Source organism: Desmodus rotundus, chromosome 7, assembly GCF_022682495.2.
Source record: "Desmodus rotundus isolate HL8 chromosome 7, HLdesRot8A.1, whole genome shotgun sequence".
Lineage (NCBI taxonomy): Eukaryota > Metazoa > Chordata > Mammalia > Chiroptera > Phyllostomidae > Desmodus > Desmodus rotundus.
In genome coordinates this window covers 35,310,501-35,333,194 of record NC_071393.1, presented here as the reverse complement: position 1 = coordinate 35,333,194, position 22,694 = coordinate 35,310,501, and the positions used below count along the sequence as shown (strand labels likewise).

Genomic DNA, 22,694 nt, shown 5'->3' with positions numbered 1-22,694 from the left:
CCAATCACGGAAATTCATGGGAGACCACGTGCGCGGTAGCTTTAAAGTAATACAACTACTTGTATGTGTGCAATAAAAGCCGCCAAAACTAGCCAGGAAGGACCGCCCTGTAAGAACAGAATCCCTCCAGCTGCTGAGGTCCATCTCTGCTCGGAGTCTGCCCGCTCCCGTGTTCTGAAGAGTGTACTGCCGCTTAATCAATCTGCTCTCTCTCTTTCTACTACAAACTCCAACTGTTCGGTTCAATTCTTTGTCTGCGATCACCAAGACCCTGGGTGCCTGTGCCCACCTGCGACAGGGAGACCATGTAACTCTGGCAGACCTAGGTGAAGTTAAAAGAAACAGCAGAGAGGATTATGTCTAGAAAACAAGCATACAAGGCAAAAGCAAAAAACGTATTCAACACGATGGTAAAAATGAGATTAGAAAACAACAGGAGACAAGTAGTCCCTTTTCAATGACAACTCTTCGTTAACGAGTGCTCACAGTGGATAACGCAGATGTCTACTCAATGTTTTGGCAGGTTTTGTCTCAGAAATGTGCGTCCGTCTTACGGAGTTCTGTGTCCTGCGTTCTCACTTAGAGCCTCACTGTTCCACCAAAGATTTCTCCAAATATTTTGCGGCTGCATGAAGTAAAGACACTATGTTGATACAGGGTGGGGAAACAAATACAGTCATTAATAAGTAACAACAAGAATAAACTCTCGTGTTTCACATACTCATAGCTGTAAACCTACTTTTGCCCAAACTATACATACACACCACACCTCCTTAGGAAGTTCTGAACCATTTCTCATTTTTACTGGTATGGACTCAGCCCAGACACGGCGTCTCTGATTACTGCAGGTGAGAAATCCCTCACATTTGATCACTTGCAGCAGCACGGGCTCTGCGCGTCCAGCACTGACCCTGACCCTGACCCCGGCCCACTCACTGAGTTCTGTACTCGTCTGTGTTCCCACATGAACTCTCCAAGTGGAGAGAGAGCCACAAGTGGGTGGGACTGCCACTCAGACCTGTCACCTAATACTCTGGCTAGTCTGCCGTAAGCACATAAATCTCCACTGAGCTCAGGAATAAAATTAAGAGCCTAATAAAACACAAAACCCCACACAAACAGCGAAAGTCTAAAAAGTTACAAAGAAAAGACAGCTTGAGACCAACTGTGAGAAGGGAAGTGAGGCATCAAAAACCACACCAAGTGCGCTGCATGACTGAAAAGCACAGGAAGACGCTGCGCCAACAATGATAAAAAGGAGTATAAAGCGAGGGCTTCATGTCTAGTACGGACTGAAAACGACGTATCACAATGACAAATGAAGATCAGCAGCTAATCATGGGACAGAAGATGGTAAAAAAACAAAATGTAAAACCATTTTTGGCTCAGCCATGAAGACTCTACAAACGTAACTTGAAACCAATCCAGAGCTCTGTCTTTAGAAGATGTCAGGTTCATTCTCGTGCCCCCGTGAACACAGGTCTTCCACGCATTGATCTGACACATGAACACCGAGGGCCAGCTACGTTCTAAACACTGGCAGGAAAGCAGAGAGAGAGAAAGATTTCCAAGAGGAACTGCCGACATCAACAGTCAGCAAGAGACAGAGTGTGTGAAATACACCCAGGGTGGGCTACACACGCTCAGCCGTCCCTGAGCCCTCCTTTCCCCATACTCTAACAGAAACACTGGGAGTCCTGGGTGAGCAAGCTGTCTCAACGCTTGGCTTCCTTAGCCCAAAGGGCCTGGCTTGGTATTAAACTGGCGTCTGGTCACTGGGAGAGAAAAGCGCTTCCCTTGGGAAAGATAAACAGCGCTTCCCAGATCTGTGTACCTTTCAAGTACGTCAGGCTGGCAGTCTTCCCTTTGCCATTTTGCTGCCAGCCTCTGGCAGAGACCTCTTGGCCAGGATAACTTGTAACAAACCCATTGTTATACAGCCCTCGGTGCCACTGATTTATTGGCTTTTATCACACACATGTTGTAAAGGGACACTCTGTCCTGCACTTCGCACGCTAAAGGGCACCCAAAGGTCAAATTGCAAACGTTTTACAGCCAGACTCAACGAGCTTCGTGAGAAGACGTCTAAAAATATCTGGGACCTTCTTTTCAACCCTCAAATTCTAGGCCCTGCTAAGCAGTCAACTTCTTAGGCTCCAGCACCAGCCCCAAAATTTTGAAGTCTGTTGGAAAAGTAAAGTACATCCAAGCAGGTTAGGGGGTCATAGTAGGACCATGAAAACTTGGCAAAAAATAACTTTCTGACCTCAGATGGTGAGCTCAGTGTCTCACTGAGTATGCTACACACAAACCTGTGTCCTTAGCAGACCTCAAGTGCTTTCTCTCTGCCCCCGAGACTGGTGTTCCATTCACACACCTGAAAATACTGTGAGTGGTCAGTTCAAGGACCAAGGTCAGAGAAAGCATTCTTTACAACTGACCTTCACCCAAAGGAGGAGATTAAAATCACCCTGTGCTAAATCTCTCATCAATGTTGGATTAGGTAACGAGAACCAGTAAATCCCTCACAATTCACTACTAACCTTGAAACAACATGTAAAAGCCAGAATTGAAGAGAAATTATATGCCTATAGCTTTATCAGTCTCTATTAGTCTCAATATCAACGTTCATAGACCAGAATTCTATTTATACATTTCTCATTAGAAATCTAAACCTCTCTCTCTTCATTCATCAGCAAGGAAAACGTTGATAAACTACATTACAACTGTGGTGAGAAGAAACCAATCTATCCTCCTTGGAATCCTTAAAATGCTACATAAATGCCAAGTCAGTCAATCGCTGGCCGACCCCACTACTTATCATAGAGGGCCACCGGACAGATAAATAATTGTAACTCTACAGATAAATAGATGTAATTCTTTTTTTAAAGTATAGTTTATTGATTATGCTATTACAGTTGTCTCAATTTTCCCCCCCTTTATCCCCCTCCCCCCTGCATTGCTCCCCTCACCCTCCAGCACACCCCCTTTAGTCCAAGTCCACGGTTGTGCGTGTAAGTTCTCTGGCTTCTCCATTTCCTGTACTATTCCTACCCTCCCCCCATCTATTTCGTACCTACCATTTATGCTACTTATTCTCTGTACCTTTCCCCCCTCTCTACCCCTCCCCCTCCCCCACTGATAACCCTCCATGTGATCTCCATTTCTGTGATTCTGTTCCTGTTCTAGTTGTTTGCTTAGTTTTTGTTTTTGTTATAGGTTCAGTTGTTAATAGTTGTGAGTTTGTTGTTATTTTACTGTACATAGTTTGGATATTCTTCTTTTTCTTAAATAAGTTCTTTAATATGTAACATAATAAGGGCTTGGTGATGATGAACTCCTTTAACTTGACCTTATCTGGGAAGCACTTTATCTGCCCTTCCATTCTAAATGATAGCTTTGCTGGATAGAGTCACCTTGGATGCAGGTCCTTGCCTTCCATGACTTGGAATACTTCTTTCCAGCCCCTTCTTGCCTGCAAGGGTTCTTTTGAGAAATTAGCTCATAGTCTTATGGGAACTCTTTTGTAAGTAACTGTGTTCTTTTTTCTTGCTGCTTTTAAGATTCTCTCCTTATCTTTAATCTTGGCTAATGTAATTATGATGTGCCTTGGTGTGTTCCTCCTTGGGTCCAATTTCTTTGGGACTCTCTGAGCTTCCTGGACTCCCTGGAAGTCTATTTCCTTCGCCAGATTGGGGAAGTTCTCCTTCATTATTTGTTCAAATAAGTTGTCAATTTCTTGCTCTTCCACTTCTCTTTCCGGCACCCTATGATTTGGATGCTGGAACGTTTAAAGTTGTCCCAGAGGTTCCTAAGCCTCTCCTTATTTTTTGGAATTCTTGTTTGTTCATTCTGTTCTAGTTGGATGTTTATTTCTTCCTCTTGTTCCAAATTGTTGATCTGAGTCCCAGTTTCCTTCCCTTCACTGTTGGTTCCCTGTATATTTTCCTTATTTCACTTTGTGTAGCCTTCATTTCTTCCTTCATTTTGCAACCGTGCTCAATCATTTCTGTGAGCATCCTGATTACCTGTGTTTTGAGCTCTGCATCTGATAGGTTGTCTACCTCCTCGTTGCTTAGTTCTTTTTCTGGACTTTTTACCTGTTCCTTCATTCGAGCCACATTGCTTTGTCTTGGTGAACTCCTTGGTTGTTGGACTTCCATGCAGAGTTTTTTTGGCAGTTCTGGTTGTTCCGTTTTTAAATTGGTTGTCGTCCTCCTTTTGGTTGTGCGAGGAAGCAGAGTGCTTCTGCCTGTGCCTCTGCCCTGGCCGGAACCCCAGATGTAGTTCTACCTTCTATCACACACCAATTCTGAGCTACATTTCATAATCAAATTCCCAGGCCACAGACATTTCCCACACAATCCGGACTCAGAAAAAGTTCTCTGAAAGAGAATAGCACTTTTTCGCCATGATCTCTTTACAATATTTGCGTGCAGTTAATCTAAGAAAAGGGAACAAAGCAAACAGCGGAAGTAGAAGCAACATCAGTCAGGGTGTGCTCTTGATAGTGACTGCAGTTTTTAATATACCAAAGTAAATCATTAAAGATCAAACAAATTACTTGTTCTGAAGTCAACTGCAGTCTTTCAAGAGAGTCCCTATAATTGCTAGTAATGGAAAAAAATAGAACAATTGATAGTCATACCGTAACATCAAGTCCTCACACTCCTCGGTATTTACACAACTTACCCGAAAATTATGTCCACGTAAAACCTGCACACAAATGTTTATGGCAGCTTTATTCATAATCACCAAGAGCTGGAAGTGGCCAAGATATCCCTTAATAGGTAAGTGGAGAAGTAAACGTCTGTACAATAAAATATTATTCACAAATAAAAGAAAATGATCTATCAAGCCACAAAAAGAGATGGAACAATCTTAAATGCATGCTATTGAGTGGAAGAAGACAGTCTGGAAAAGCTACCAACTGTGTGACTTTATTGCTGAGATACTGGGGGGGGGGGAGGGGTGAAGAAGGTGAGGGGACTGAGAAGTACAGACTGGTAGTTACAAAACAGCCACGGGGATGTTAGGGACAGCACAGGGAATGTAGTCAATAATATTGTAACAAATACGTGTGGGGCCAGGTGGGCACTGAAGTATCAGGGAATCACCTGTACAGTGTGACTGTCTAACCACTATGCTGTATGCCTGAAGCTAAAATAACACTGACTGTAAGCTGTAATTGAAAAATAAAAATTAAAGAAATTATGCAATATTCTGGAGAAGGCAAAACGACAGAGGTTGGTACAAAGACCAGCTGCTGCTGAGGCAGAAAGGAGGGTCGGGGCCGAGAGGTCGTGAAGGGAACGGGGAAAGGACCGAGCAGGTAAAACACGGGGTTTCCGTGAGATACTGCAACAATGGGCGCAGGACACTGCATTTGTTAAAATCCACAGAGCCTCAGAAGCCAAAGAGTGAGCTTCAATGTACATAAATTTAAAATTCTTTTGTTATTATCTTTTAATGTACAAAAATTTTTAACCACCGCCGAGAGACTGGGGGATCTCAGGACGAAAAGCAGTGAGTGACAGAATCTGCCATCGGAAACAAGTCAGGTAGGGGCGAGGGTACAGATGGGTAACTCCTACACCGCTACACCTGGACACCGGAACAGCGCAGTTGAAAGGGGGGGGAAGGATGGGCGGAGACGGTGTCTCACTGTGGGAGGCTAGAATGGCCCGCATGGTAATGGACTAAAACTGCGGATACCCACACAAACTCATATGTGGCTTCATACGGGACAGAAGTATTCATCGTCCGCATGTACACACAGATGGCGCGCACACACATTTCCCGGCTCTGTTGGCTGAGAGGGCGAACCCAGGAGCGGTGTGCACGTCAAGCACCCAGACCGGGTCTGTGCCGCCACTCTCCAGCAGGAGGAGACAGGGCTCCTCGGGACGAGGCTGCTCCTAGGAGGAAGACAGACCTGGAGCCTCCTGTGGTGCCAGAAAGCAAAGAAACCCCCCACGTGAGTGCACGTCAGAGGGCGTGCCACGGGGCATGTCAAAGGTCCACGGCAGCCAACGGAAAGAGCTCCCTGCGGTTCGAGCTGAAGCGATGAGCACTAACATAAAGCATACAGAATTTAGTCCATACTGATAACAAATAAGTGATTGAGTAAATCAATACATGGGAGGGAAATCTCAGGTGCACGATGCCCTCCCACTCCTTTGTCTGGGGTGCATGTAGTGACTTCCTTACAGAGAGGACAGTTTGGAAAGGGGGGAAAGGAGATACTTTACAGAAGAAACCTGACACACACTACCTCAGCCAGGCAATTAAGGTCAACATCAAAAGTCAAAAACCAACTTCCGGTCGAGATGTCAGCACAGGTGAACACGGCTCACTTCCTTGCACAACCACATCAAAATTACAGCTAAAATATAGAACCACCATCACTCAAAACTGTCAGAAATCGAGCTGAATGGAAGTCTGACAACTACAGAATTAAAGGAACCACACCCATCCAGACTGGCAGGAGAGGTGCGGATGTGGAATGGTCTGGTCCTACACCCACGCATGGTGGCTAACAGCTCGGGAGGGACACCCCAAGAGTGAGGAGTCCCAGCCCTACAACAGGCCCCCAGCCCATGGTTCCGGAGCCAGGAAGCTAAGTTCCCATAACTTTTGGCAGCAAACACCAGTGAGGATTGAGTCAGTGGAAGAAACTTCTGGAGTCCCAAGCAACTACTCTTAAAGAACCCCCACACACACTTACTCCCTCAGAGCTCCAGTGCCAGGGTAGCAGCTTGAAAGGCACCAGTGGCACACGGGGAGGAACTGAAGTGTCTGGCATCAAGGTGAGAGCTGGGGGACAGCTTTCTCGCAGACAGAAAGGCGGGCAGAAGCCACTGTCCCATTTCTGACCCACAGAGCCACCAAGGTGGCAGGCTGGTGCCATAACTAAGTCTCCATCAAGCTGGCTAACACTGTACGCCTCGCCCTGGAGACCCCCAGAGACTTTGTCCCACCCAACTTACGGGCCCACTCACGCAGCTTTCCCATAGAATGGCTGGTCTTGGCTCATGCTTCACAACTTCCTAAATCCTCTCAAACAAGCAACAGCCAGACTCAGTGAGCACGCCACACACCCCACCCCTCTGCCCCTATACCTATTGCTAAGTGGCCCCAGGCCCTACACTGGCAGCAACCACCTAGATTCACGGCGTGGCTCTGCCTTGGGATCCCCAAGCCCAGCACCACAAGCAGCGGCCGTCTCAGACGGCTTTCACAGCTCAAGCCGGGTGGCCCCAGGCAGAACACAGGTTGCAGCTGACCTTGGTGTGCACCACTTGAGAAACCCCAGGGCCTGGGCACCCAGGGGACAGCTACCTTTGATGTGATATAATGTTCATAACACTTTATCTCTGGGGTCTTCCTCTCCAAAACACATAATCCCAGTATAGTCATGAGAAAAACATCAAATACCAACGGACGGACATTCTACCAAATATCGGATGAATACTTATCAAAACTAGGTCATCGAAAACAATGCAAGTCTGAGAAACCATCAGAGCCAAGAGGCAATATGACTATTAAATGTAATGTGTCTGCTGGATGAATAATATGTAGACTTCAGTTAATACCAGTGTATCAACATTGGTTCATTAATTGTAACAAATGCACCATAATAATATCATATGTTAATGACAGGGAGAAAGTATGTTGAAAAATATATAAATGGCTAATAAAGATTATCTCCAAGTGTATGAGGTTATAAACTGCTTGAGTATTTAAACTTTTAACAAACAAGTCAATACTTTTAGTAAAGAAAAAAAGGTCTGGTTTTGTTTTTGTTTTTCTAAAGAGAAAATAAAGCAAAGTGGTGACGGTTTTAAAATCTAAATGGAAAGACTCATTTTCTATCGAAGCGTCCTGTAATTTTTCAAAGGGCACAGAAGCAACAACTCAATTTCAGTCTCAGGCTTTCAATCATGGTCATTCAGACAGCCACTGAAGCAGCACTGAGGAAAAGTATCCTGAAATGCATTTTCTAAATTTCAAAATTTCAAAAGTTTATTCACAGAATCGGTTATCTTCAAAAGTTCAAAGGATGACCCCTGACATCAGTGCCACACAGACTCCAGTGAATCTGTTACAATTCATCATTATGTAACAGACGCTCAGTATTTCAGCCAGTACGTCACGTCACGGAGCAAAGCAGATTCTAGTGACCTAACTACGCCAGCAGGGACGGTGAGTCCAGCAAGTTCACAACCACCAGTCAGAACCTAAGGTCACAGAGATGTCTAGACCAGTCGCCTCCCTCTCTTCTAATGGAGGCTGGGCGCCAGGTCACAAGAAGGAAAGTCATCCAGGAATCCCCTGGAACAGCTCCAGTGCAGGTTCCGCTCAGATACCACTACCAGCACCGGTCACCAGAGCAAACACACTGCCACTTCTGTCTGCGGGAACTCTAGGCGATGTTTTCTGGGAGAAAGGGAGGTAGCGGAGAGGGCAGGAACTGGTGTGAGTGTCTAGCAGCTCTTTTCTTTTCCCTCAGGAGTTGAGGAAATAGCCCTGGAATAAGAGAACGTGGTACATCTTTGTGAAGCTCTGCCAACATCCTTTCGTATGAGGGTAGCAGAGGGCCCTTTCTGGAACAGCAGTGGGTAAGAACGTCCAGCCCTCAACCTCGGGCTAAGAAGAAATCACCAGCTCGCTCTGACTTACAAGAGTTGTGTCGCCGCCGAAAACTCCTGGGCTGCCCCAAGGGCTCCGCGTGCCTGTCCGCACAGCTCCGGGGGCACTGCTGCTGCGGGGAGACGGCCGCATCGTGGCTCTTCACATCCGTCCTCTTCGGGATGTTCTGAGGGGCACTGCTGGGAGGGGCTGGCTTCCTGACCAACCTGCCCATGCCGTTCTGATTGATACCCATTTGGTACCCAACACCAGAGGAGCCTAAATCTGTCTGAAGGTCTCCAAAATGCTGGTTTTCTCCAGGACCTGGTATCTCCAGAATTTTTAATTCCATAATGTCACCTGCCCTGAAATACACAAAACAATCCAATTCTCAAAAACACAGTAGTGATAAGAGTGATGAAACTGGAGTCAATGGCGACCAGCTACACCTTTGCAGGGCTGCATTTCAAAGAGTTACCAAAGGCAAGAACTAAGAAAGGTGTAGAGCACTTACAGACACACAGCGCAGCCAGGCGACATAGCACTGACCCCGCACAGCCCTTCAAAGAGCCACACTGTTAATCACGAAACTATCGTCAGCATCTCAGATTTCCCGAATGCTCAGCAGCTTCTTTTCATTCACTCGCTCACATGCTCATTCGGCAGCACATACAGAGTACTGAGCGTGTGGTAGGCCCTGCACTGGGAATGGGGTATATAGAGATGAAAAGCAATACGTGCCCACAAAGAACTCACAGTCTGGTCAGAAAAGACAAGTAGACAATCGAGTGTTCAATCTGGGGGCTGAGCGGGTGGAGGGATTGAGCAAAAAAGAAGAGAGAGAAAACTCACAGACACAGACCACAGTGTGGTGACCGCTGCTGTAACAGATTATAACTGGCAGGTGGAGAGGACACAGGGGGGCACGGGGAGGGAAAGAGACCTGACGTGGGCTGGGGAGCACTCACTACAGTGCACGGATGACGTGTTGTGGAATTACAGAGCCGTGCACCTGAAATCTGTGTGATGTGGTTGACCAGCCTCACCCCAATACATTCAATAGCAAAGGGAAAGTGCTTTAAAGTGTCAAATACTATGATAGAGGGGTGCACAGGAGACTAGGGAACCCAAAAGGAAAATAAAGCCATTAGTCAGGCAGACATGGCTGAAACATGCATGTTAAGTCTGGGTGGATGGAAAATAAGAGCTGGCCAGGCGCCTCAGGCCACGGCTCGGAGACTGAGAATACGCAGCCCGCTTGATGACCGCCACTGTTATGCGTGACTGAAGGGAAGGGTGCTTGTGCAGGGCCACTAGGAGGTAAGGCCCGTGGAGGCCATTAGGGGCCAGTCATAACCACACTGGATTTTTCTGGCGGCTGTAGGCAGAGAAAATGGAAGCAAGAGCGCCAGTTAGGAGACCAGGCAAGAAATAAGAATGGAGAAACAGGGCAAGTGACAGTGAAAAGGGAGAAGGGAAGATGGAACCGGGAGACATTTGAAACCCACAGGGTCTGGTGACTGACTGAACAGGGGGATCAAAGAGGAAGAAGAATTTATTATGATTCTTAAGTTTCTAACTTGGGTGGAAAGTGTCATTAGTCACCTACTAAGGGTAAATCTGTAGGTAACATGAGTTCAACTTTCCACCTCGAGACGCCCAGCAGACAATTAAAGTATCTGGACCTCAGAAAATGGGTCTAAACTGAAGATTCGGCACAGGCAAACAGAGAAGTCATCAGTAGTAACGATGGCCACTTTGTAAATAGTCCTACAGGGACAAGTGACATGACATATGCGAAGCATTAAGTCTAGTATTCAGTTACTGAGAATTCAGTAAGTGGTTATCATTGACACTAAAGACGACTTGGGGCCTCAGTCATGTATAAGAACGTACACATGAGATCGTCTAGGGAGCAAAGGGAGAAAAGAATCAAAGACAGAAATTTGAGGAAACCAATCTTAAGAAGTGAGTATAAAAAAAGGAACCTGGAAAAAAAGAAAGATAAAGGATCAGAGGAAAACATGAAAAAAAAACCCGAAGGAGTGACAGAGAAACTAAAAGAAACAGATGGACACTTTCCAAAGTCAGTGAGCAGCCTGCCCTGGCTGGCGGGGCTCCGAGGGTGGAGCCCTGTTCTGGAGACTGAAAGGACGCGGGCTGGATGCTCTGCACGAGAAGGCAGCCAATCAGTGTTTCTCTCTTCCAACGATGTTGTTCTCTTTCTCTCTCCTCCCACCCCGCCCCCTTCCTTTCTCTCAAAAAGCAATAAAAAAGACAATGTCCCAGCTGAGGATTAAAAAAAAAAAAGTCGGGGAGCATTTGAATAGATTATAATTGACACACCGACACTGAATTTGGCAACTGGGCCATCTGTAACCTTGGCAAGAGCTCGCTAAGCAAAATGGTAAAGTTGGAAAAAAGGTGAGGTTGGGTAAGGAGGGAGGAGAGGATGAGGCCACAAAGGAAATGAAGGCAGATTATTTTGCTCTGAAAAGAAATCTGGGTGTGGAGAGAAGGCAACGAGCCATATGTGGGGTGGGGGTGCCTGTACGAGGGGCAGCCTGGGGAGGCGAGAATGCGGTCAGGAAAAGGGCAGTGTGGCGGCTGGGACTCCACACGTGAGAAGGGTGGTCTGGGCCTCCAAGGAGATGGGAGAGGAGGGCACGGGAAGCACACGTGACAAGGGGGCCTGAGTACCAGGGAGTTTCTCCCCCCTGAGACTTCCCAGGAGGTGAGAAATGAAAACGGATCCACCTGCAAAGAAGGCTATGTGTAGGTATTGTTCAGAAAGTTAAGGAAGCTCTTGCCCCACAGTCTTTTATTTTTTCTAACATGAGTTGGCCTAACTGGTGAAAAGAGGGATGTGAAGACAACTCAGCTTCAGATATGCTGGCAAACACTAAGGAAAGCACATTCCTGTAACCAGGGACTTCAGCTCTGGCTACAGTGTGCTCTGGAAATAAGTCATAACAGAGATCTGCAAGGAGAGCTACAGTTATGCAGAGGAAAATACGCGCCTGCCTTAGATAAGCAAGCACAGTGATATAAAACTGAGAAAGAAAATCTAAAACCACAAAAGAAAACAGAGGTAATTCTGAATTTGACCCATTGAAATAATGTGATATTCCATGCTTGAGAGAGATCAGAAAACGTTTCACAAACCCTGAACCGTGAGCTGAGAGCTAATTATGACAGTCTGCTAACGACACGATCCAACACTGCAAAACCTCACCTCTGACAAGAAGACCACTCAAAAGCAGCCCTACGTGCCACACCACCGGCATTCTGGCCTCAGTTCAAGCTCCGCTGACCCCCAGACCAGATCTGGAAGAATCAGTCGGGACACTCACCTGAAGGTGACTTCCGGCACCAGGCACTTCACTCCGTTGTGGAAAGGCCGGGTGAGAGAGATGGTCTGGCTGACCTGATCCACCGCCGACACTCTTCCCTGATAGACACCCAGGCTGTCCCCACAGTTGATGGACACGATACTGCCCAGCCAGTCCGCAGCCATGTTTCAGATGTGAGACCACCGTGGAGAGGAGCAGCCAGGCAGTATACCTTGAGAAAGAGACAAATCTTTAATTAAATTCAGTAAAGAATTATGTCAGGCTCGGTGTCAGGTGTTGCTTAATAATGCATATTCTGTCACATCCTTAATTGATGTAATAAAACGTAAAAAAATAAAACTTCTTTCCAGAAAGAGTATGCGTATTAATGAAAAAACAGTATCATTTAATATATACAAAGACCTTACAATTGCTTTAAAGTACATGTACCGGATAAAAATGTATATTTACAGACAATGAATCACACAAACTATAACCTGTTTACAACCTATTGTATTTTAATATACCTGCCATTAGAATGCTTTCAAAGAGAATATATTATGAAGAAACGATGTATAAAAAATAGTACTGGCAATGTCAGAGTAGCTCGTATCAGACTAACCCTCTCGTGATGATAAGTGTAACTTCTGGACAGAACGTTTTTGACAGAGGGCTGAAGGCACGAAGAGCCCAGCGCGAAACAACTGCAGAATGTGCCCTCTTCTTAGGTCCGCACGGGAGGGGGGCCAACATATGCGGCCTTGCACTAGTAACACCTCATTTCAAAGGGCTGAAATCAGACCGAGACAGTCTTGGTCCATGACAAAATTCTATTTGAAACTGATGAGATTTGTCAAATATTCTCAAATATTGGGAAATTAAGCAAGACATTTCTAAATAACCTGGGAAGTTAAAGATAGTTCACACTGAGTGATAAGAAAACTGTAACATTTGTGGGATAAGCTTAAAACAGCATTTAAAGGGAAAACTAGAGCTTTAAGTGATATTAGAAAAGTAGAAAAGTTCAGCCCCGGCTGGTGTGGCTTAAGGGATTGAGTGCTGGCCTGAGAACCAAAGGGTCGCTGGTTTGATTCCCAGCCAGGGCACATGCCTGGGTTGTGGGCCAGGTCCCCAGTAGGGGGCAAGTGAGAGGCAACCACACACTGATGTTTCTCCCCCTCTCTTTCTTCCTCCATTCCTCTCTATAAAAATAAATAAATAAAATCTAAAATCTAGACCAAAAATCCTTAGGAAAATATTAACAAATCAAATCCAACAATATATTCTAAAAGAATAACATATTATGATTTTTAGATATTTACTCATGGAATTCAAGGTTGGTTTTGATATTTTAGAAATCTATTAATTCATATCACCACATTAATAAAGAAGAAAGATCAGCCCTGACTGGTGTTGCTCAGTGGACTGAGTGCCGGGCTGCAAACCAAAGAAAGATCATATGATTTTTATCACCAGTGAATGAAGAAAAATTACCCAGATACCAAACCAGACAATACAACCACTATCACCATCATCACCAACAAAAAGAAAACAAAACCCAAAACAAAGTACTACAGGGCACCTTCATGGATAGAGACACAAAAGTCCTTATTAAAATGTCAGCCAACAGAATTCAGCAATATATAAAATTATATACACCATATACAGCACTATATGGTGTATGTAATTATATACCATAACCGGGTTCAGTTCAAGAATGCAGGACTTCTGGCCAAGATGGAGACATAGGTAGACACACTGCGCCTCCTCGCACAACCAAAAGACGGACCAACAACAATTTAAAAACAAACACCGGAACAGCCAGAAAATGGAACTGTATGGAAGTCCAACAACCAAAGAGATAAAGCAGAAACACTCATCCACACCAGTAAGGGCAGCCGGGTGGAGAGGACTTGTGGCAAGGTGGCGGCTGGCAGATTGTGTGAGGCGGCAGCTGGTGGAGCAGATGGTCTCAAATTTGTGTGCAAATAAACCGGGAGGAACAACTGGGGAGCAAGACAGACCTCGAAACCCAGGGCTCCACCTCGGGGGAATAAAGCCTCAAACCACTCAACCCCCCTCAAACCCGTGGGGGTTGAGGCGGCAGTGGGAGAAACTCCCAGCCTCACAGGAGAGTTTGTTGGAGAGACCCACAGGAGCCTAGAATGTACAGAGGCCCCCCACTCGGGAATCAGCACCAGAAGGGCCCACTTTGCTCATGTGTAGCTGAGGGAAGTGACTGAAAACCAGCAGAGAGAGGAGAGCAAGCGCCGTTGCTCCCTCTCGGCCCCTCCCCCACTTACAGTGAGAAGCGGGGCGGGGCCTGGTGAACACCCAAGGCTCCGCCCCTTTAGGTAACAGAAATGCCAACACAAAAAAAATACAGCCCAAATGAAAGAACAGATCAAAGTTCCAGAAAAAATACAACTAAGCAACGAAGAGAGAGCCAACCTATCAGATGCACAGTTCAAAACACTGGTAATCAGGAAGCTCACAGAATTGGTTGAGTGTGGTTGCAAAATAGAGGAAGAAGTGAAGGCTATGCAAAGTGAAATAAAGAAAAATGTACAGGGAACCAATAGTGACAGGAAGGAAACCGAGACTCAAATCAACAGTGTGGATCAGAAGGAAGAAAGAAACATCCAACCAGAAAAGAATGAAGAAACAAGAATTCAAAAAAAATGAGGAGAGGCTTAGGAAACTCCAGGACAGCTTTAAATGTTCCAACATCCGAATTACAGGGGTGCCAGAAGGAGAAGAGGAAGAGCAAGAAATTGACAACTTATTTGAACAAATAATGAAGGGGAACTTCCCTAATCTGGCAAAGAAAATAGACTTTCAGGAAGTCCAGGGAGCTGAGAGAGTCCCAAACAAGTTGAACCAAAGGAAGCACACACCAAGGCACATCATAATTACATTAGCTAAGATCAAAGATGAGGAGAGAATCTTAAAAGCAGCAAGAGAAAAGGAGACAGTTTCCTACAAAGGAGTTCCCATAAGACTATCAGCTGATTTCTCAAAAGAACCCTTGCAGGCAAGAAGGGGCTGGAAAGAAGTATTCCAAGTCATGAAAGGCAAGGAACTACATCCAAGGTGACTCTATCCAGTGAAGCTATCATTTAGAATGGAAGGGCAGATAAAGCGCTTCTCAGATAAGGTCAAGTTAAAGGGGTTCATCATCACCGAGCCCTTATTATATGAAACGTTAAAGGGATTTATTTAAGAAAAAGAAGATCAAAAATATGAACAGTAAAATGACAAACTCACAGCTATTAACCGAACCTAAAAACAAACTAAACAAACAACTAGAACAGGAACAGAATCACAGAAATGGAGATCACATGGAGGGTTATTAATGGGAGGGAAAAGGAGAGGAGGGAATGAGGGAGAAGGTACAGGGAATAAGTAGCATAAATGGTAGGTAGAAAATAGACGGGGAGGTTAAGAGTAGTATGGGAAATGTAGACACTGAAGAACTTATATGTATGACTAATGGACATGAACTATAGCAGGGAGAAATGAGGGTGGGAAGGGGTGTACAGGGCAGAGGGGAATAAAGGGGGAAAATGGCACACTGTAATAGCATAATCAATAAAATATATTAAAAAAAGGAATGAAATGCTAGTTCAATACTATAAAACCAATCAATGCAATCTACTATGTAAGAAAAATATCACATGATCTAGCAATTGAAGTAGAATAGCATTCGACAAAGTTCAACACCCGTTAATGATAAAAGCTCAGAAAAATAATTTTATCAATTCGATAAAGACTATCTGAAAAACCTACAGATAACAGTATATACGTACTTACGGTGAAAACCTGAATGCTGCCCCCCAAGATCAGGAACGAGACAAGGATGAGTACTCTCACCAGTACTGTTCAACAGGGCCCTGGAACTTCTTACAAGGCAGGCAAAGAAAAGAAAAGGCACGCAGATTGAAAAGGAAAAAGAAAAGTGTCCCTAGTTGCAGATGACATGATTGCCTAAGAGAAAATCCCACAGATCTACAAAATAAACTCTTAGAACTAATAAGTGAATTCAGCGAAGTCAGAGATCCAAGACAGACGTACGAAGTCTACCTTAGTTTAATACACTCGCAATAAAAATACGGACACAAATTTAAAGTGCAGTATCTATAATTGCTCAAAAAATGAAATGTGAGGTAAAAACCTAACAAAACACTTACAGCACTTGTACACTGAAACTATACAATGCTTATGAAAAAGTCAGTTATAAATGGAGAGCTATACCGTGCTCGTGGATTGAAAGACTCGATATATGTTGATTCTCCCTGAATTAGTATACAGGATTAATGCAATTCCTACCAAAGTCCCAGTGAGATGTTTTGTTACTGTAAAGATTATTCTAAAATGTATATGGAAAGGCAAAGAAACTAAAATAGTTAAATCATTTGAAAAGAACGTGTATTTTGCTTTTTTTGTGGTGAAAGGTCATATATATATATCAGTTAAGCCCACTTGATCTAGGGCATCGTTCAATGCCACAATATCCTTGTTGATACTTTGTTTGGAAGGTCTATCCGCTGTTGACAGTGGGGTGTTAAAATCCCCTAGTATAAGTGTGGTGCTGTCTATATTCTTCTTAAAGTCCTCCAAGATTTTCCTTACATGTTTGGGTCCTCCTATGTTGGGAGCATATATATTTACAATGTTTATGTCTTCTTGGTGGATTCTTCCCTTGAGTATTATGAAGTGTCCCTCTAGGTCTCTTTTTATGGCCTTTGTTTTGAAGTCTATTTTGTCTGAAGTAAGTATTGCTACTCTGGCTTTTTTTACCTGTCCATTTGCTTGGAATATTTGTTTCCATCCCTTCACTTTCAGTCTGTGTAGGTCTTTTGCTCTGAGTTGGGTCTCTTGTAGGCAGCATATGTGCGGGTCATGATTTCTTATCTGTTCAGCTACCCTACGTCTTTTGATTGGAGCATTTAATCCATTTACATTTAAGGTTATTGACAGGTGCCTGTTCACTGCCATTTTACCCACTTTGTACCTGTGTTCCTCCGTCTCTCTTCTTCTTCCTTTTCTTAGAGCAGACCCTTGAGCATCTCTTGCGGAGCTGGTTTGGAGGAGGTGTATTCTTTGAGGCTTCTTGTCTGGGAATGTCCTTATTTGGCCTTCCATTTTAACTGAGAGCCTTGCTGGGCAGAGTAACCTTGGTTGCAGGCCTTTGGTTTTCATTACTTGGAATATTCCTTGCCAATCTCTTCTGGTTGGGAGCGTTTCCATTGAGAAGTCAGCTGCCAGCCTTATCAGGGCTCCTTTGTATGTTACTTCCTGTTCATCCCTTGATGTCTTTAAGATTCTCTCTTGGTCTTGGAATTTTACCATTTTAATTACGATGTGTCTTGCAAGGGGCCTCTTTGGGTTCCTCTTGATTGTGCTTCCTAGACTTGTAAGAAGACAAGACTACATGATAGGACACAAAATAAGCCTCAACAAATTCAAGAAAATTGAAATTATCCCAAGCATTTTCTCTGACCACAAGGGCTTGAAACTAGGAACCTTGAGGAAAAAACTCAGAAACACTCAAATTCATGGAGACTGAATACCATGCTATGAAACAATGAATGGGTTAATGATGAGACCAAGGAAGAAATCAAAAACTATGTGAAACAAATGAAAATGAACACACAACAGTCCAAAACCTAAGGGACACAGTGAAGGCAGTCCTGAGAGGGAAGTTTGTAACAATACAGGCCTACCTAAAAAAGATAGAAACGTTTCAAATAAACCACCTAGCCCTACCTCTACAAGAAATGGAGGAACAAGAAACAAGGCCCAGAGAGAGTAGAAGGAAGGAAATAATCAAGATCAGAGCAGAATTAAATGACATAGAGACTAAAAACACAATTCAAAGGATCTGTAAATGCAGGAGCTGGTTCTTTGAAAAGATAAAACAAAATGGACAAGCCTTTAACCAGACTCATCAAGAAAAAAAGGGAGAGGACCCAAATAAATAAAATCAGAAATGAAAGAGGAGAAATGACAACTGATCCCACAGAAATAGAAAGGATTGTAAGAAATTACTACGAAAAACTACATGGCAAGAAGTTTGAAAACCTGAGGGAAATGGACAAATTTCTAGAAACACATAATCTTCCAAAACTGAATCAAGCAGCAGCAGAAAGCCTGAACGGACTGTTAACAGCTGGTGAAGCTGAAGCAGTAATCAAAAAACTCCCAGCACACAAAAGCCCTGGACCTGACAGCTTCACAGGAGAATTTTACAAAATATTTACGGATCAGCTGACCCCCATCCTTCTCTGACTATTCCGAAAGAGTTACCAGAGCTCTCAGGGCAATGCTGACACGCACTGGGTTTTATGCCCACTGGCCGTCTGCAGAAAGTTTTATTCAAAAGGTGGCATTAGCAAACGGAAGTGGTTGCACCATAAATGAGTAACCTCTAAATTATCTGTAGTTATGGGTAATGAAATGTGCCTCCAGCCCTGTGTTACCTTCAGGCAACACATTGTGAGGAACCTGCCTATCTTGCTAAGCTGACTTATGAGGGGCTTGAGTGTCCTGCCCCACCAGCTTCTCTTCCGACAGCACAGACATCCACCGCAACACGGAGCAGGTGATGCTCTGCTCGGCCAGGCTGTAGTGGTTCAGGACGGTGTAGGATTTCTCCGGGGAGTGGAGGGTCTTCCTCAGGCATAGTAGGAGTGCACTGGGCATTCCTGAGGATGAAACTGTCACGAGAAAGGCATCCGTACGTGTACACCTTGTAGACAACCAGGAAGATGACACACGTGAGGAAGGTCAGGTGAATGAAGACCAGCACAGAGACCTGAAACCTCTCAGACATGCTCTTGGTGATACAGACAGTGAACTCGGCTATTTTGTGAATGAACGGGCCCTTTGCTTTTTTTGCAGTCAGGCTCATGTTCAGTCTCAGTTTTCACAACCACCTTACCAGGGGCGGGAACTGCAGCTGACTTACACAGAGGGGCACTATCAGTGGGATGGTGCAGAAGCCACCCTCCAGCAATGCCTGCTTGGAGCCCTTCTCCGCAAAATTGTTCCCCAACTTCACCATGGTTTCGGGAGATCCCAGGCTGCCGGCGGCAGGCTCCAAAGTGCTCCGAGTCTCTGTGTCACCGCTCTGCTCGCAGCAACTAGGACTGCACCGTGCTTTTGCAAGAAGTTACCACGAGGGAAACCCAGGTAGGGTACATGGGATCTCTCCGTCTTATTTCTTATAGTGCATGTGCATCTACAATTATCTCAACTAAGTTTAATTTAAAAAACCAATGACTTCTGTGTTAACAAAATAAACGAGGAAATTATGTATGACGGTGTCGTATCAACAAATGCAAAGATAATTTGACAAAATTCAATCTCCATTCATGTGTCAAAGAGCAGGTTTAGCTTCTACAAAACAATTATGGCTAACATCAATTAACAGTGAAATAATGCACACTTTCCCCTCTAAGACTGGGACAAGCCAAAGACGTCCACTCTCATCACTTCTACTTCTATTCAACACTATCTGGTGGGGCCCAGCCCGTGCAATAAAATAAGAACTAAAAAGCATAAATACCGGAAAGGAAGAGGTAAAATTGTCCTCACTTGTAAACTACTGACTGTGTATGTAGAAAACCCTAAGGAATGTACCCCGCCAAAAAAATCCTGCTAGAATAAGTGACTTTAGCCAAGTCACAAGATACATGCACAACATAAAACAGACAACTGTATTCTACAGAACAGCAACAAACAACTGAAAATAAAGTTTTAACATGCTATTTATAATGGTATTAACAACGTAAAATACTTAGGAATAAACCTAATGAAAAATGTGTAGGATCTCCGACAGACTGTTGAAAAAAAAATTTAAATATCTAAATAAATGGAGAGATTTACCATATTCATGGATTGAAAAGCTTAATGTTGTCTATTCTTCCCAAATTGATCTACAGATCAAATACATATATCAATAAAAATCCCAGCTGGCCTTTTTGGAAAAACTGAAAAACTGGTTCTAAAATGCATATGGAAAGGCAAAATAGAAAAGCCAAAACAATTACTTAAAGCAAAGCAAAGTTAGATGTTCCACTACCTTATGTCAAGATTCACTATAAAACTATGGAAATCAGTGTGGTGTTTTTGCAAGGACAGACAGACACTGGGACAGAACAGAGTCCAGAAGCAGATCCAATCACACACAGTCAAATGACCTTTGATCAAGGTACCAAGATAAATCAATGGAGAAATCAAAGTATTTTTCAGTAACTGGTGCTAGAACACCTGAATGGGTGTGAGAAAAAAGTAACCCATTCCTATCCCACACCAGATACAAAAATTAATTTGAAATAAACTATTGAAACAGAAAAGCTCAAACAAATTTCATAAAAAATTAAAAACTTGTGCTCATCAAAAGTCACCATTCTAGAATACAAACTGGAAGAGGTGTAAACCATGTGGCCGAGAAGCCACCTGGGAGGTGATGGTAAGCTCAAATAGGCCACATGGATGGAGACGGAGCAAAGTTAACAGACTCAAGACCTACATAAGTGGTGGTTTGAATTTGGTAACGGAAAGGAGAAAAATCACTTTCAAGAAAATAAGAGGTGAGCCCTGGCTGGTGTGGCTCAGTGGATTAAGTGCTGGCCCGCGAACCAAAAGTTCACTGTTTCGATTCCCAGTCAGGGTACATGCCTGGGTTGCAGGCCGGGTCCACAGTAGGGGGCGCACAAGAGGCAACCACACATTGATGTTTCTCTTCCTCTCTTTCTCCCTCCCTTCCCTCTGTCTATAAAAATAAATAAAATCTTAAAAAAAAAAAGAAGAGGTGAGTGGAACAAGTAACCCCACAGCTGTTACGCATATGCCATCAAACCGTGTAAGGGCGGCGGCGGCGGCGGCAGCAGCATTTACTGCACACTTACCTTTTCAGGCATGAGCTAAAACTTCAGGGGCATTTCCTTCCAACCTCATGAAAACCCTAGGAGGCAGCTACTTTACCAACCCATTTTACAGATGGGGTATTTGCACCCCAGAGATTATACTGAATATTTTACACACTTGTAACCGGAGCTTAAAGTCAGCTTCTTAGCACAAAGGCATGTTTTCTATGTTGTACATACTATTCCATTGCATGCACATATCACAGTTTTCTTCTCATTGGACATCCGGGTAATTCCTTCTATCACAATTATAATTAACACAGCAATGATCAATTTCATTTAGAGCTTGTCTTAAATTATTTTCTTAGGAAAGAGTTTCAATCAGTTCCAAGGTAAAAATCACCTTTTTATTGGGTCACAATGCACCAGAGCACAAAACTACTCTTTCCAAAACCAAATCTTTCTCTGGGTAGGTTTAGACAGTCAAACATTTAAAATAATGATACTGTAATCAAATAGTTTAAAAAGATCTCCATATAATCTTGCCCATTCCCCAATCACTGCATTGGAGGCTACCTCCCAGGCAGCAAAGGACTTCAAGAAAACTTTCATTCTAGAAACATATAACCTTCCTAGACTGAATCATGAAGAAATGAAAAATCTGAATAGACCCATAAACGGTGATAAAATTGAAACCACCATCAAACTACTCCCCCTAAAAAAGTCCAGGACCAGTTGGCACCACCAGTGAATTCTACCAAACGTTCAAAGGTTTGACATCTATCCTTCCTAAACTCTTCCAAAAAACTGATGAAGAGGCAATAATTCCTAACATTTTATGATGCCAATATAATGCTGGTACAAAAACCTGGCAAGGATCACACACACACACACACACACACACACACACACACACACACTGCAGTCCAGTATTTCTGATGAATATGGGCGCAAAAATCCTAAGCAAATCGAATACATTAAAAAACAATATATCATAATCAAATGGGGTTCATTCCAGGGGCACAAGGACTGTTCAACATACACAAATTGACCAATGTAACACACAACATTTAACAAAACAAAGGATAAAGTCTTACAATCTTACCAACAGATGCAGAAAAAGCATTTGATAAAATACAACATACATTTATGATTAAAACACTCAATGGCTATAGAAAAGTAAGAAAAATAGGCATAGAAGTAAAGTATCTCAACACAATAAAGGCCACATATGACAAACCCTCAACCAGTATACACAATGGTGGAAAACTGAAAGCTTTTCCTCTAAAATCAGGAACAAGCCAAATCTGTCCACTCTCACCACTGCTATTCAACATAGTTCTGGAGGTCCTAGCCAGAGCAATCAGGCAAGAAAAAGAAATAAAAGGCAACCAAATTGAGAACAAGAAGTTAAGGTCTCATTCTTTGCAGATGGCACGATTCTGTACAGCGAAAACCCTGAAGACGTCACCGAACCCTGTTAGAGACAGTAAACACACACAGCAGAGCTGCAGCACACAACATCGATGCACAAGACCCGCGGCTCCCCTACATGCTACACAAAATCGATGCACAAGACCCGCGCTCCCCTACATGCTACACAAAATCGATGCACAAGACCCACGGCTCCCCTACATGCTACACAAAATCGATGCACAAGACCCACGCTCCCCTACATGCTACACAAAATCGATGCACAAGACCCACGGCTCCCCTACATGCTACACAAAATCGATGCACAAGACCCACTGCTCCCCTACATGCTACACAAAATCGATGCACAAGACCCACGCTCCCCTACATGCTAAGAATGAAATTTCAGAAAAAGAAATGAAAAAAAAAACAAAACCTTTTCCAA

General features: G+C 43.9%; 1 protein-coding gene and 1 pseudogene across 2 annotated transcripts in view; both read right to left on the bottom strand.

Annotated features, from left to right (window-relative positions):
• Window positions 1-22,694, bottom strand: part of EDC3 (enhancer of mRNA decapping 3) — a 51,252-nt gene that overhangs the window by 18,503 nt on the left and 10,055 nt on the right. For both annotated transcript variants that reach the window (XM_045192731.2, XM_024557373.3), the window contains exons 2-3: window positions 11,985-12,195; window positions 8,683-8,996 (exon numbers count right to left, since the gene is read on the bottom strand). In XM_045192731.2, coding sequence (XP_045048666.1) covers window positions 8,683-8,996; window positions 11,985-12,148 — 478 coding nt within the window. In that variant the 5' untranslated portion in view covers window positions 12,149-12,195. The remainder of the gene's footprint in view (window positions 1-8,682; window positions 8,997-11,984; window positions 12,196-22,694) is intronic.
• Window positions 18,435-19,598, bottom strand: LOC112301838 (neuronal vesicle trafficking-associated protein 1-like; annotated as a pseudogene).